The sequence below is a fragment of the Gnatocerus cornutus genome, chromosome 6, assembly GCF_029298725.1.
Source record: "Gnatocerus cornutus isolate USDA-ARS CGAHR chromosome 6, icGnaCorn1.1, whole genome shotgun sequence".
Classification (NCBI taxonomy): Eukaryota; Metazoa; Arthropoda; class Insecta; order Coleoptera; family Tenebrionidae; genus Gnatocerus; species Gnatocerus cornutus.
This window is the reverse complement of record NC_142238.1, coordinates 17,468,040-17,483,734: the sequence shown is the minus strand read 5'-3', so window position 1 is coordinate 17,483,734 and position 15,695 is coordinate 17,468,040. Positions and strand designations below refer to the sequence as shown.

At 40.0% G+C, this 15,695-nt stretch overlaps 4 protein-coding genes across 5 annotated transcripts; 3 read left to right on the top strand and 1 right to left on the bottom strand.

Annotated features, from left to right (window-relative positions):
• The first annotated feature begins 1,584 nt into the window (after nucleotides 1–1,584).
• Nucleotides 1,585–5,510, top strand: Df31 (Decondensation factor 31). Its single transcript, XM_088038133.1, has 3 exons — nucleotides 1,585–1,706; nucleotides 4,383–4,540; nucleotides 4,588–5,510. Exons 1-3 carry the CDS (start codon nucleotides 1,681–1,683, stop codon nucleotides 4,731–4,733), a joined length of 330 nt encoding a protein of 109 aa, XP_087894259.1. The 5' UTR covers nucleotides 1,585–1,680; the 3' UTR covers nucleotides 4,734–5,510.
• A 181-nt stretch (nucleotides 5,511–5,691) lies between these two features.
• LOC148173543 (lysosomal aspartic protease-like) lies at nucleotides 5,692–8,016 on the top strand. The gene is made up of 7 exons (XM_088038129.1): nucleotides 5,692–5,843; nucleotides 5,893–6,013; nucleotides 6,060–6,183; nucleotides 6,271–6,389; nucleotides 7,090–7,289; nucleotides 7,335–7,698; nucleotides 7,745–8,016. Exons 1-7 carry the CDS (start codon nucleotides 5,782–5,784, stop codon nucleotides 7,904–7,906), a joined length of 1,152 nt encoding a protein of 383 aa, XP_087894255.1. The 5' UTR covers nucleotides 5,692–5,781; the 3' UTR covers nucleotides 7,907–8,016.
• Nucleotides 8,017–8,043: 27 nt separating this feature from the next.
• LOC148173542 (uncharacterized) lies at nucleotides 8,044–14,845 on the bottom strand. 2 transcript variants are annotated; one of them, XM_088038124.1, is made up of 6 exons: nucleotides 14,290–14,845; nucleotides 13,508–14,238; nucleotides 8,704–12,887; nucleotides 8,562–8,656; nucleotides 8,390–8,518; nucleotides 8,044–8,335 (listed from the first exon to the last, which is right to left on the bottom strand). In XM_088038124.1, exons 1-6 carry the CDS (start codon nucleotides 14,494–14,496, stop codon nucleotides 8,207–8,209), a joined length of 5,475 nt encoding a protein of 1,824 aa, XP_087894250.1. In that variant the 5' UTR covers nucleotides 14,497–14,845; the 3' UTR covers nucleotides 8,044–8,206. The 2 variants fall into 2 exon arrangements, with proteins under 2 accessions (XP_087894250.1, XP_087894251.1); XM_088038125.1 differs by having other exon boundaries at nucleotides 8,710–12,887.
• Nucleotides 14,846–14,888: 43 nt separating this feature from the next.
• On the top strand, nucleotides 14,889–15,679 carry RpS13 (ribosomal protein S13). Its single transcript, XM_088038132.1, has 3 exons — nucleotides 14,889–15,009; nucleotides 15,152–15,279; nucleotides 15,333–15,679. Exons 1-3 carry the CDS (start codon nucleotides 14,987–14,989, stop codon nucleotides 15,635–15,637), a joined length of 456 nt encoding a protein of 151 aa, XP_087894258.1. The 5' UTR covers nucleotides 14,889–14,986; the 3' UTR covers nucleotides 15,638–15,679.
• The last annotated feature ends 16 nt before the right edge of the window (nucleotides 15,680–15,695 follow it).

Here is a 15,695-nt window from a genome sequence, read left to right as displayed (position 1 = left end):
TAAACTCTGCGGGCAGTTATCTAGACTTGATTAGATAGCGGTCATTTAATTTAGATGAGAGCTGAAGTGGAGGGTGCTGAAAAACTTTTACTCTTTATTTGGAGTTTCAGTAACTATATTAACCATTATTATTGTTATTTTTCGCTTAGTTCCAAGTTCAAAGCTACTAATAGTAGGTGTAAAACGGCTACAAAAAACTTGAAAAATGGTATTGATCATTTTGCTTTATTGAAATAAGTTGAAGTTCTTAGCTTTCACATTTTATTTTAATTAACGTGCGAAGCTTCCCATCGAAATAAGCACGTGGAGAAAATAAGGATAAAAAATTTTGTCTGTCTTTTATTTGACAACAAAAAGGCTCACATAAATTAGAGATATGAAATACAAAATAAATTATGATTTAGAATATAAACGTCCAGAACATTTATTGCCCTTTCATAATTGTTCACTCGTTACACTCGTAAACTACAAAGTATCGAAGTACAAAACCGTATCGGCGCGCGTCTAGTTAATGCAATTAAATATGTTAACAATGGTTTTGTTGGAAACATTGTTCTAGATTTGCTTACTTTACTATCACGTTCCACAAGTTATATGTGTTACTTTACAGATCATCATTTAAAATGCAACTTGGTACCTCATTACCAATGAAGGCCGCAACTTGTTCAACCACAATTTAATAGAAGAAATATAAGCGCCAAATATAGAAAACGCAGGAGTTTGCAAAAATATATAGAACTACAAATTCCATTGTTCGACCGGATTTATCACCATTGGAAAATGCATGGGATCCGTCATATTTTTTCGTTTCGTCTTGCTCATTTCAATAAAATGTAGCTTATTTCCTGAAACCACTTTCCCCTTCTTTTTTTTATTGTCTTCGACCTATTCCGAGGTTTTACAAAGTGCGTTCACCTGCAAGTATTAGAGCTTGTTCTTGGTTTCAGCACCGGCTCAAGGAGGGAGAGTTAAAAGCAGTGCCATCTTTCCTTCGACGTGCAAATAAAGTTTAAACAATAGGCGGTTTTATAACAATTACGTTTTTTCTGAAAATCGACATTACAATTAAAATTGCAATTTTATCGCTAGTTAAATTAAAATTACTTCCATTGTTTCAACAATGCTAATTATGATTTGTAATCAATATTTTTGATTCTTATAGTGTGAGCCCGGTCCTGGTCGCTGTGTTCTTTAGCGCTGAACGCTAAACAATGAATGTTGGCGAGATAAAACAGGCGATTATTGTGCCGGCGCCCGAGGCAGATGTTTCCGATAAGAAGTATTAAAAACCGGGCTCTCCCCTCCTGAATCCGGCGCTGTCTTCGTTCCCATTTTTCCCGCTTCCAAGTGTCAAAAATCATCACAATTCGAACTGGAAGCATCCGTTTAATTTCCCAAACGTAGGTATTCATCAATATTGTGCAAGTTCTATATTTAAATAAAATTATAACGGCAATAAAATAAATTTAGTCGCGGCGGTCGAAAAATTTCCGTGGCGATTCGAACCGAACGCTCTCACCTTGAGAAATCCGACCAATAGGAGCGTCGCATCGCTGTGCTTCCTTTCTCCGTTTCTGTCTTTCATTCTCTCTATCGTTTCGCTTGCTTGTATACGTTGGTGTGCACGCTCTTAAGTTTTGCTCTTTTTTTTTGGATAAATCGCCCCACAAATACAAAAACATGGCAGACAAGACGGCCCAACAAAAGTAAGTAACTGTTTTGTTTCGATTTTTGTGTGCTCGTGTGAAAAACACCGAATCCGACCGCTTTTTGTTTTTGGCGGTAAAATGGCCAGCGAAGGTGTTCGAGAAGCCGGTAATTCCGGCGTGACCAGTTCATTAACATTCGTTGTTTCGCATTTTATCCGTTTTCGCGTCTTTTTCACCCTGGAATCCCATAAAGGGCGCATTTTTCACCTTTGGGCGTCGCATGTTATCCGCCATACTCGCGCCGTTTCGCCACTGTTATCAAAGCCGTTATCGACGCTTTCGATATTCATCCCCGAACGGATTAGCTTTCCTGGAAATCGACCGTTGAAGTGCGTTTTATCGACATCCTCGAATCGAGAAATGTAAATAAACAACCGCCGGTCAAAATTAACACATATACAGGATGATCTACGAAAGCGTCACCATCGACGCCTACTATTCGGTGTTATTCACCTACCAATCGCTTCATTAGCAAGTAGGCCATCCAAGAGCTTTTTTATAAAAAACATCTGTCAATCCTTCCGTTCGAGCAAGCAGAGACACATGTTTTTGGTTCGTGGCGCACTTCGCTCATAAAAGACGAATAACATTGTCAACAAGTAAATTTCTTTGAGACCCAAGCGGCAATAAAAAGAGAAGACGTCGCTTCAATAGGCGGAGCTTAATGTAGGGGAACTCGAGGAAAGATCGACCCCCTGACAACTGCATCGTGCTGTTTATTGCAACAGAAATTCGATTTATCGATCGGAACTTTTCAAAACAACGTTATTATATAATTATTTCGGTCGAATTTTCTGTTCGTGCAGTTACAGAAGGAATAATAATGATCTTATTAATTATTTATTGAAAAACGGGGTGTCCTAAGAAATTGTATCATGCATTCTTTATTGATTTTATCAGGGCTGCAACTGTACGCTTGACAGTAATTTATTGATGCAGTGTTAAAGCCTGATCGATCGTTGTTGGTGCTCACCTAATTTCATTGCTAACAAAATAAAGCTGTCACGTTTGACACTGGGTTATTAATAGCGACCTTTAAAATTATTGGAGCTTATAGGGAATTTCAGTTTGTATTAGTATCAAAATATTCTGAAATACTCAAATATTTGTTTGTTTTTTTTTACTACATTTCCTATTAAGAAAAGATATGACTAACGCGTAATCCCTGTACAATCACTTAACGATTTTAACGCCTAATCCGTTTGCAAATTTTCTCGACATGTCAATATTTGCTAAATTTGGGATTTCACAACTTAAGTCGCTTTGGGTTAGGGTTAATCCACCATATCAGCACCAAGCAAAAATTACGATTGCGATAAGGTGCCAATAAAAATTTAAACAACTTAACGACAACCGCAAATATCAGTGGAAAATCCAGACAACGCACTTGATTGGAAGATTAACCGACCACAAGAACAGTTGTGACAACATATCTGCAAAATACTCGTTTTTTGTCGGTATTTAGATACCGCATTGATGTTGGAAGAGAAATTTTCTGTAACGGAGATTATCGCCGCTTTTATTGCACTCCCACGAATGATAAGTGAAAATTACCATAGCGAAACCATCGAACTTAATTGTGTCAGAGACTTTTCAACCGCCTCTACCATAAACAAAGACGATATTTAGTGCACAGCGAAATTTTATTAGTTGCAAGTTATAATCTGCGAATGAAGTTTTAACGATTAAAAAAGTTCTGCATTTTTTATTCGAGAATTTTAAAGCACACCAGCAAGTGTTCACAGACTCTTGATGTGGGTACAATAAGGTGCGGTTCAACGACCTGTACTCACGTAACACGTGATTTTCAAGAAGTGCAACAGCTTGCTTAAGAAAATCCGTAGAGGAAATGCAACTTTGTTACAATTTGTAATTCGTAGAATTAAACAAAAATTGGTAGAAACTCGGACTTTACCTTACCAATTTGGGCAGCAATAACTGAGTTCAATGAAATCTTAAGTGTATTATAAATTAAAACCGTGATTCGTTTATCTATTAAGGAAGTTCCTAATTACAGATTATAGTTTTGGCTGTGGTTATTTTTGGATAATCCTCCCGCACTCATTAAGAGATAAAGCGTTTATTTTTCGCAAAATGCCGGTTTAAACAGTCATGGTTTATTTGTGGTAATTATTATATCAATTCTTCACTTATTGGTTGGATCAAAAAAACTACTTACGTGATTCCATTATGATTCTAATTAAGCTGTCGCTAACGTATTTGCCCGTTTTTATTGGCGTATAAGTCTGATAAGTCAAATGTTGTGGACGCAGACAACATTGTTTGATAAATATGCCGGAGTTCTGATAGAAGCCGAGGAGACCCTGAATATTTATTATGTTAATTAGTATAACATCTCATTTGATAAATTGCACGTCGCGATATTGTTAACTCTATGTGGGTTAAACCGTGTCGAAAACCGCTTAAAAAGTCGATGATGTTAAGTCACATTCTCAACTCGTTACAACCTTGAAGGTAGATCTCCGATTAGGGTTCATTAGCACCTCCAAAAAGATTTTCTCTAAAAAATCGAATGATTTCAGCGACTCGGAGGTCATTGCATGTGTATAAAATTCGCGTCATGGTCCGTTAAGCGAATCGTCAGGTTGACTCTTGAACACTTTTCTAAGTCTCCATCAAGTGTAACGTGCTTGCTAAACCAAATAATTTCAGGGAAGTCGAATCTACCGTCGAAGAGGTCGACAAGTCCAAAGCTGAGGAGACTCCCGAGTCTGAAGAAAATGGGGACAGCACGGAAAATGGCGACTCTACAGAAAAAGAAAACGGTAAAGAAGCCGAAGAAGAGACCCCTGTTGCTGTTGATGACACCGGTTGGTATATTTGTTGTGTCTTAGTCGGTTTAACGTCGTTGTTTCAGACAAGGTGTGCTCTGTGAAGAGAAAATCGACAGGAGGTGATGCCCCCAAAGACACTCCAGCCGAAGGTGCAACTCCCGAGAAAAAAGCCAAGCTTAGCGAAACCACTGAAGCGGAGTCAAACGGTGAAGCTGAAGTGGCGGCTTAAAATAACCAGCAGAATAACGAATTTAATTTTAAGTAACTTTTAGTTTAGCGTTTGTGTAATGCTAGGGTCATGAAAATGCTGGCTGCCCTAGCATCACACATCGGTATTACATGACACCACTATTTTTAGAAAATTGCATTTATTTTTTAGTTTTCGTTCTGGCACACCGTTTACTAACATTCCCATGCAATGGAAAGTTGTGTTACTCTGTTCTAATGATAAAAATTATTAGATTGTGGGTGCCAAGTTAGAGCTGCATTTGTATATGTACTTAAATTTTTTATAAGTGAACGTAGTTTTAACAACACTGACGATAAGTTTACTTAGATTTTCCGTAGGATAAGAAACAATTTTAAAGTCAAATTTGGGATGTTGAGTGTTATCGTCAGTCACCATGTAAACGGCAGGTGTCACATAGTTTCAGTAAACATAAGAATAATAACCATTGTCCTGTGTTGTGAAGTTAATGTAAGATATTACGGCACGTGTTGGGTGTCTTAGAAGATTTAAGAATTTTGTTATTGTAAAATGTGGTGAATCTCTAGGAGCCAGCTCTGCCATTACCTCACTAACACTGGTTTCTAAATGTGTTCATATCAGACATTACTAATTTTGTACTGCTTTCTTTTTGTACTAAATTACAAGGAATAGTTTCGCAGTTGTGTCTACAACTAACAGTATTTTGTAAAGGGTTCTCCGGATTGGAGTTTTACTGCTATGGTACAAACTGTATTTAATTAGTGGTATGGCAATAAAGAGTTAGTTTCCGGTAAAATACTCCGATCTTTCAATTCAAAAAAATTCCCGCTACCAACACGCAGGTTCGACAACGTGATCACCGCTCAATCTCAGCATCCATCGATTAGAAGCCTGGTAACTTTACGGAGAGAGTGTTGGTATCTGTCAGAACCAATAGCCGGTCATATTAATTTCAACGCGATAAAACTGTTGGTTCTTTGTTATCTTTTTACTATCGCGGGATAAGTTATAAATACAAATAGCGCTCAAAACCCGGAGCTCAGAGTAACAGTTTCGTTGGTACCAAACAATGATTCGAGGCAGTGTTTTTGTATTTTTTATCATCGTCGTCACGACCAGTGCTTTCATCAGGTAATTTTTTCCAATTATTTCTTAATGTAAATAATGATGGTTCCATTAGGGTGCCTTTGTATAAAACAAAGTCGGCGAGACGTGCTTTGCAAGAAGTAGGAACGCATATCAAACAAGTGCGGATGAGATATGGGGGCCCAACTCCAGAACCTCTTTCAAACTATCTAGATGTAAATTGGCCAAATGTGTCTTTTTGTTTGTAATTCTGGTTTCCAGGCGCAATATTATGGCCCCATTTCTATTGGGAACCCTCCACAGAGCTTCAAAGTTGTTTTTGATACAGGATCATCCAATTTGTGGGTGCCTTCCAAGAAATGTCACTATACAAACATTGCTTGCTGTAAGTATTTGATTTGCAAAGTTCAATTGATAATATGGATAGGTCATAACACCGAGATAATTCTTGTTTATTGGTTTTGTTGTTCAGTGCTGCACAACAAATATGACTCCTCCCAGTCAAAGTCATATAAGAAAAATGGAACTGACTTTGCCATTCAATATGGATCAGGAAGTTTGAGCGGATTTTTATCAACTGATGTTGTTAATGTAAGTAGCTGATTCAATATTGAATGTGGGTACCACCTGTATTTAAATTTAGATACAGTTTGATAAAAACTTGATGTTTGCTGGGAATACAGTTTTTATGACACTTTCTTGAAATGAAAATTGGGCTGGTAATAACTGTGAAAGTTTTGGTTTTGCTGCATCATTTCTTTTTGTGCTGTGAAAGCTACTGAAATGACAATGTTATGCTCTAAATGGTTTTTCAAGTTTTCCCATGATTTTCAATTTTCAGGAGATTCACTTTTTCTTGTGATTCATTCTCACCTGATGTGATAACAGTTAAACATTATTTGAGGTCATTTTTTACTAATTTTTCTTTGTCACCAGCGGAATCACTGACTCATGCATTTCCGCTTTTTTTAGTAAACGCAAAAACCATAATTTATTGCGATATAATATCCACCAACAAGATAACTTCAATATTGACAAACTGAATTTATTTATTTAAATAGATTTCGTCGCAGTTTTACAAGGAAAATTGTTAATATCTCAATTGAACGAGTTTAGAACGTATTTATGTATAAGAATTTTGTGTTTATATCATAAAGCGGGTTTATAGCCGCTTGAAATTGTTAAAGATCTATCAAAATAATTTTATTGAGACAAGTTCTTTTAATGCCAAATTTCCATACACCATGTGTTCAAAAAATACCACGTTTCTACGACACGCATTTTGGTCTAGGTCGGTGGTCTAAACGTCCAGCAGCAAACCTTCGCCGAGGCTTTAAGCGAGCCGGGTCTGGCCTTCGTAGCCGCGAAATTTGATGGAATTCTTGGAATGGCGTACAGTCGCATCTCCGTGGACGGAGTTGTCCCTGTTTTCTACAACATGATCCAACAAAATTTGGTTTCTCAACCAGTTTTCTCCTTCTATCTCGACAGGTTTGCATCCCCATTCCACAACCCCAATAACTGATCTAATTATAGAGATCCAAATGCCGCACAAGGGGGTGAAATTATTCTAGGAGGTTCCGACCCTGCTCACTATAAAGGCGATTTTGTCTACGTACCCGTGGACAGACAAGCCTATTGGCAATTCAAAATGGACAGTTTGACAATCGGAAAGAGTTCTTTCTGCGCTAATGGTTGTGAAGCTATCGCTGATACTGGTACTAGTTTGATCGCCGGACCTGTCAGTGAAATTCAAGGAATTAATAAAGTTATCGGGGCCACTCCAATTGTTGGGGGTGAATACATAGTCGATTGTAATCTCATTCCGAATCTTCCCACAATCGATTTCAATTTGGCGGGACAGAACTTCACTTTGGAAGGGAAAGATTACATCTTAAGGGTAAGTTGTGTCAATAGAGAAGTAGTCAAGTGAAAGTTACTTCTAGGTCTCGCAAATGGGTAAAACTATTTGCTTGTCTGGTTTTATGGGAATCGATATTCCGCCACCAAATGGACCTTTGTGGATTTTGGGGGATGTTTTCATTGGAAAGTTTTACACAGAATTTGATTTAGGCAATAACAGAGTCGGGTTCGCCGTCGCTGCTTAAGTTGTTCCAAAGATTATTCATAGTTTTCAGTTTTCTTGTCAGATGTAGATTGTAGATATTGCTCTTGAATAAACAATTGTACAATACGCAAAATTAAATATTCAAAAGTAGCGGTTCGGTTTTAGTCAAAACACATCTTTAAATATACAGAAGTATATTTACCTAAAAATTTCAATACATTTCACAAGATTCGGAGATTTATGTCACATAAATAAAACTGATTGTTACTATTATGCTTAAAAATTAACGTACAGTTACTAACTTCAAATAATATGTACAGATTTAATTTAAACGAAAAAGCTAAGCTTTTTGAGGATTGACAGAACTACTGGATGTTACCTTCTTGCTGTGTCGGACTTTTTTCACGTAAGCTTCGATAAGGTTCTTGATCTTAGTTGGGTTAATCTCCCCGGACTTGTTATGACATATCTAAAAAATAGCATGAAAAGTATGAAGCCAACATTTCAAAGTGTGAAAAAAAACCTTAGGAACAGCTCGTCTTAAAATGTCTTTGTATTCATCCTTATTAATATGCTTCTTGTTGTAATGTGGCTTGAGAACTAGCTTCACTTCCTCCACCACTCGTTCTTGGCGGTTAAGTTTCTTCAAAAACTAAAACAAAACATACAAACCCCGACAAATATGTAATTCCTACCTTATCCTTCACTTGCATCTCCACCGCTGAGTTGGGCAACTCGTCCAAGATCTTTAGATTATCCTCATCGAGCTTCACTCCGACTTGTTTCGTACCTGCAAAAGACAGTCAGTACTGAGGTCTTTATTTCACGATGGCGTACCTTTACCAGAGACAGTCGACGATTTTTTATTGTTAAATTTGGCCGGTGGTTTATCAGGTTTTGTTTTAACTTTATTGAACGGGGACGTGCCAAAGAGAGCATCGAATGCGTTTTGGACCTTCGTTGGGGATTTCGTGCTCTTGTTCGCCGCTTTGGGTGCCGGTTTAGGTGCCGTCTCAACCGGAGGCTCAAAGAGATCTTCGTAATCGCTTGAACCTGGAGAATACGGCGAATCTAAACTGAGATTAGGTTCGACGGTATCGCTACCGTTCTGGTTACGATTATTAGACTTTCTGGTGGTTTTAGAAGGCATCGGTTTGATAGGCGTTGATTTGATTGAAGGTTTTGTTGGCGAAATCTTCACCGGACTCGATTTGACAGTGGTTGGCAAAACGATTCTTTGCGGAATTGACGAAGCGACATGAGGAGGTGTTATGATGGTAGTGTTGAGTATGTTAATCCTCTGAGGTGCTAAACTTGTACTAACTGGAGTCGAAGTCGTCATTAAGGAAGTCGCAGATGAAGAAAACGGAATGGTTTGAGCTACAGGTTTCGACGCCGTCACGGTTTGTGTCTGAACCGGAGCGCTGATGCTACGTTCTGGGGATTTACTTAAACTAGATTCTGGAGTTGCTTGGATGCTGCTTTGAGAATCCGCCGGTTGGACATCCGCCAAAGGCGGCGTCATGGATTTGGACACTTCCGGTGGTTGCACAGTAGCGCTGGATTTCTCAATATCAATGCGTGCTTCGGTAATACTGTCTTCGCGGTTGTCGTCCAGATTGATACTGCTGTTAGATTGTGTGGTCTGCATCGGCTCAGGAGTAGGCGATCTGGATTTAGTCGGTTCGAACGGATCGTAAGCATCTGGAGAACTCGGAGGCGAATTCGGAGGTTCGGGTGGTGTATTCGGACCTTTATGCAATCCATCAACTTCCTGGGTGTCTCCTTCAGGCTCAATATCATCCGGTTCGTGTAAAGGATTCGAAATCGCCCTCATCTGCGTCTGCTTGGTCAAAGTGAACTTAACTTGAGGCTCCGGTGGAGTCTTTGGACCTGTAGCATAATTGTTAAGCCTTTCAGGACTACCAACTTGTTGGGACGAGTCACAAATTCCCTTTTGCATGTTCCTCGTTTCCTCATTTTCACTATCGCTCAACACTATCACATCTTTCGGAGACGGCGTCAACTCCTTGAAAGGAGATCGCTCTAAATCTATAATCGCGACGGGTTTAACACCCGTCAAATCGCGATTCTTCTTCTTTTTCTTAACTTTATCCTTCTTCACCTTCTTTGCTTCTTCATCTCTCTTCTTTTTCGTAGAAACATCCCGCGTTTCGTTGTCTTTATTAAAACTGACACTGACGAGGATGTTGTCGCCCGATGCAAAGACTTCCTTCGATGGTGGAGGAGTTCTATCAATCCGCTTTCTCTTCTTGGTGCGATCGTTCTCTTTTGTTTTCTTCTCGTTCTTTTTCTTTTTGTCTTTCTTTTTCTTGTTCGCGTCGTTAGTCAGAATCACAGTTAGATTGTGTGGCTTTACCGAGTTATCCATCATTCTTGGTGGCGTCCAAGAAGGAGTCAAGTGTCTTTGTTCTGGTGATCTAGACCTGGAGAGTGACGGAGTCCAATCTCTTGAATGTCTTCTACTCCAGTCTTTCCCACGCTTGGGAGATGGAGTTCGCGAACGATGGCGGCTACGACTCCGATGTGGCTTTTTCGATTTTCCTTTAGATCTCTCGCGTGATTTTTTTCTTTTGTCCCGACTAAGGGAACGTTTTCGCTTCTTCGTTTTAGAGCGTGAACGGCGACGATCAGGCGAACGGGATTTTGATCGTGACGCGGATCTCCGCCTCCTTTTCTTACGATTCCTTTCTCTGGAAAGTGATCTTCTCCTAGACACCGATCTTCGCCTAGACGCAGAACGGCGACTAGTGGAGCGCCGACCCCTCGACCCCGATCTTCTGGGGGCACTTGGGGTTCTAGTCCTAGACCGTGACAAACTACGTCGACTGATATCACGACCGAACTTATCCTTCAATCTTCGCGGCTTCTCAGCGATCAACGCTCTGACATCGTAGCGCTCAATCTCCTTTCTCTTCTCCTTCTTCTTATCCTTTCTATCTTTATCTTTTTTATCGCGGGACTTGCTGCGTTCCCGCTCTTTATCCTTATCTCTATAGTTACGTTCTTTGTTGTTTTTGCTAATTTTCTTGAACGGAGACTCTTTGTTTTGGTTCTCGTTCTCTTTGTTCCCGGTTTTATCAGGTTCTTCTTTTTTCTTGACAACTTTCTTCGTCTCTTCCTTGGGCTTTTTGGTCTCTTCGACTTTTTTCTTTAATTTGTCGACGATTTCACCTTCTTCGTAATCTTCAGGTCGGGTGAAGTCCAATTCGGATTCCTTCGCGTTGATTTCAAGAGCGTCGCCGTCGGAAGCTGTCTTCAGCTCGTGGGACTCGTCGAAATCATTGCGATCTTCGTCGGAGATCATTTCAGTGTCCAAACCTTCGATGCCCTGTCTAAAATGAGGTCTTTCATCGAGACAAGGAGTGTAGCTCCTTTCTTCTTCGCTTATATCTTCAGTCATGTTACGTATGTCGCTGATACCGAAGGAGTTTTGTACTCCTTTTTTCACTACTGATTCGTCTTCGGAATCGCTGTACAGTCCAGTTCCCATGCTTGGTTTTTCGGGAGTTTCTTCGATTTGTTCTTCAGTGCTGGTTTCTGGTGGTTTTTCCGCAGGTGAGGAGCTGATTTCACCGTCTTGATTGTCTCCCAATGTAATATCAGTGTTTTTAGCCATTGTGATGCTTTCCTTTGAATAGATACTAAAGTTGGGACAGCCATCTTCAGAGTCTTCGTCGTCATCTTTACTAGTGTCGTTCTTGTGATCGTCAAAAAGTTCGTTAGATGATTGAATCGCCTGTGACTGAATTTCGGAAGTTGAAGTGACGGGTTGAGGAGGAGTAGGGAGTTCAGCACTAGAATCGACGGTTGACGTGACAGTAGTTTCTTCCTTCGTGTTTTCTTCAGGCTCCGGATTTGCCTTTTCGGTGTCAATCACCATGTCTGGTTCGCTGTCGTTTTCGTCGTCACTTTCGACGTTAGGAGTTGGTGGTAATGGCGAAGGAGCTTTAAAATCACCTTCATCCGCTTTGCTCGTACTCACAGTTTCAATGTCGCTGTAGATGTCGATTTCGGATTCACTCGCAGGAGTACCACTTCTTGGAGTGTTATTTTCCGATGCATCCTCAACTTTCTTCTCTTTTCTGTCTTCCACGTTGACATCGTAGATCGTGCACAAGTCACTCGGACTGTAATTCTCAGGATTGTTGTGTTCTTGTGTTGTTTCAGTAGAGTTGGCAGTGACGGTGATGTTCTCAACCGTTGAAGAAGGCGCTGAGTTGTTTCTATCAGGACTCGAATTACTTTGTCCACTTGATGTTGGCAAACTGTCACCTCTTGCATCATTTGAATACGCTGCAGGTGCTGTCCTTACCAAGTTCCCAAAGTTATTTAACTCTCGCAAAATACGATCTGACGCTTCCATGGTCACCTTCCCATCATTTCCTACGGAAAACTTCGTATTTTTGGAATGAAGCCGCGTTTGCATCTCCAGAATACTCCCCAAAACGTCAGTACTACTCGACACAGGGTTGGATATACTTTTAACCAACGTCCTTCTTCGAGTTACTCCTCGTCGAAGCACTACCCCAGATCCATCCCCTTCTTCTTCCGAAAATGGATCTAATTCATTTGGATTCCCAAACAAACTCAGTGATGGAATTCCCGCTCGATAGCGCTGCGTCTGAATATTGCTAACCTGAGGCTGCGTCCTCCTCATTTCAGGTAGAGACTGGGGCACCCCTGAGGGTCCACACATCCCTAGTTTCTGCGCTAATCTCTTCTTGGCCGTTTTACGACGAGGGACAACCCTCTTCTTCTTTTTTCTACGAACTTTTTTCTTCACAGCGACGGTTTCACCTGTTGCTTCATCAACTTGGTACACCACTCTGTAGCGCGGCTTCTTTCTCCTCTTCTTCTTCTTCTTCTTTGGACGTTGGGCGGGTCGCGATGTACTACTTGTTACGGGCTGTGGAGGTTCGACTGGTGCAACTTGGTTCACACGATTATTGGCGATTCGGCGTCTGACCCTTTCGCTTTGACGAGTCCGGGGGATTAATCTGTCGATTAAAAATTATTTTGTCTACACGAATTTGACAAAAAAAGTTTATCAGAGTGATGTTTATTTTTTTGAAACAAAAAAACATACAAAATGGATTTAAATGAATTGTGCTCATGTTCTAATCAAAACTTTCTTCGAAACTGCGAACAATTTCAAGCATCAATGAGAGTTCAATTAAATCTGTGACTAGAAGGTCATTTAAATACCTGGAAATAGAAAACGTAATAAAATTGGTGAATATTAAAAATAAATGACCCAAGAGTGAAGCATACGAATTTTTTACTGCATTCATATCAAAATAAAAAGAAACGACGTAACTTGACGATTGCACGCATAATCCTTAAAAAAGTACAATTCAATGCTCATTTTGCATTTCAATTGTCTTGTTTTTTCCCACAAAACGTTACTGAAGCTCCTCCAGGCTTTGAATAAAATTCTAAAATTCTGTTTCTAATAGTCTGATTTGTGAAGGAATTGGAAAACAAAGAAAATTAAAAAGCCTGGGATTTTATTTCAGTAACTTTTGAAAACTTTTAAACTTACAGAAACTTTGGAGAAGTAGTTTACAGAAAAAAATGTTACATGAAAGCTTGAACATGAAATAAACATGAAATTCACCTCGACGACGTCATCCTACGACTATTTCTGGGCCTCTCCAGGTCATGAGCGTCGTCCAACAAGAGTTGTAGTTCATAGAGTTCAATCTCTGGGTCAATCAGGTCTTCAGGACTGCATTCATTGCAGAACCATGAGCCTGCAGGTATGTCGTCCAATGCTGGAGTTAGACATTCCAAGTGAAATCCTAAATCACATCCATCACATAACAACATTCTGTCTTCTCTGTCGCTCTGCCCGCAGATCTCGCAAAAAGTTGGGTCTTCAACTATGTCAATTTCATTAGGAGGAGTAGGAGCCTGAACGGGAATTTGTTTGTAGATGCTCCCATTAATATTACGTCTAACTAGAATATTGTTATACTCCTGTCTATCTACAGGGCAAGTATTCATATTTTTGGACCATTCTTGTATGCATTCAACACAGAACATGTGCTCGCATGCTTCAGGCGTCCCAATTTCCTGATTCGAGAACGATATGAGGCAAATCGGGCATTTCTCTGATTGCCCATCACTAGAGTCTGAGTCAACTCCTGTGTCTTGAATTTTGGCAGTGGTGCATTTAGGAGTTTCAGCGTCTGAGACGTCTGTTTCCCACTGGCTACTGGAACTACCTTCAAAGCCATGATCTGAGTCTTCTGAACTTTCTGTATCACTAACAACCCTAGTGGGACGCTTAGAGCGTTGTATTATCACCGAACCTGAACTATCAGATTCTGCATCACTTGCCACTCTCTACAAAAAAAAATTATAAAACACAACGTGGAGGACTCGGGGGGCACTTACAGGAATGGCTCGTCTTTTACGACGGATTTCAATAGAGCTACCACTGTCCGAGTCGGAATCATCTTCAATGTATCGTCGCCGTGGTCTTTGCCTTGAAGTTGTTACAATTGAACTACCAGCAGAACTGCTCGTGCTTGGACTATCGTCTATGTGACGAATATTTCGCTTCCGTTTGTGTCTCGGACCGGAATCACTATCATCACTCATTTTTCAAACTCGGTTTGGAATAACTCATAATAAACCCGTTTTATACCAACCACACAAAATAACTTACAGATTTTTAAACACTAGACTTGGAAAAGGGTTTTTTAAAAGAAAAAATTCTGAAACGGGGTACTATACATAACAAACAAGACTTCTTATGACAGTTGTTACAGAAATGTACAACTTCGTAGCATCGTCAGCTACGATGTAGCCATTAAAGCGTAGCTTTCAAAACTCGAGAAGTTTGCAACACTTGAAAAGTTTTAAAAATTCGGTTTTGCATTTCTCTAAAATCAAAATTTTAACACAACTTTGCGTCACCAACGCTAATTTAGCCAGAAACAAATTTATTTCTGACAAGAGCGCTAACTTCAAGTCGCTCGTAGCCGCGGCCTTGCGCATTTTGACGTTTCGTAGCCAACTCATCCGCCATTAAAGTTCTTTTGGATTTTCGTAGCAAGTTGAGTGGATCTTCTGCTTGAATTTCGTAAAAATGGGTCGTATGCACGCACCTGGGTAAGTCTTTCGAGTAAAAACCAAACAAGTGGGACTAACCCCCTGTTGGGGTATTCCTACAGAGTCAGTTTTTCTTATAAACATGTTTTGTGTGAGGTTATGTTACCTCGTGGTCGTTTCTACAATATTTCTCTGTTTCTAGAAAAGGTATCGCCCAGTCGGCGTTACCCTACAGACGCAGTGTCCCCACTTGGCTCAAAGTGACCCCTGATGAAGTCAAAGACTACATTTTCAAACTGGGCAAAAAAGGTTTGACCCCATCACAAATCGGTAAGTCTTTCGTTTCCTGCCTCTTTGAAATGACTACATTGTGTTTTTTGTAGGTGTGACTCTTAGGGATTCGCACGGTGTTGCTCAAGTTAGATTTGTGACAGGCAACAAAATCTTGCGCATCATGAAAGCCATGGGGCTGGCTCCTGACCTACCAGAGGACTTATACTATTTGATTAAGAAAGCGGTGGCGATTCGCAAACATTTGGAAAGGAATCGCAAGGATAAAGACAGCAAATTTAGGCTGATTTTGGTTGAATCGCGTATCCACCGTCTCGCAAGATACTACAAAACTAAGAATGTTTTGGCACCCAACTGGAAGTACGAGTCTAGCACGGCTTCGGCTCTGGTGGCTTAAAGTTAAGATGTATCTTTTACAAGAATAAAATTTTGGAAATTATTTACGAGTAGTCTTC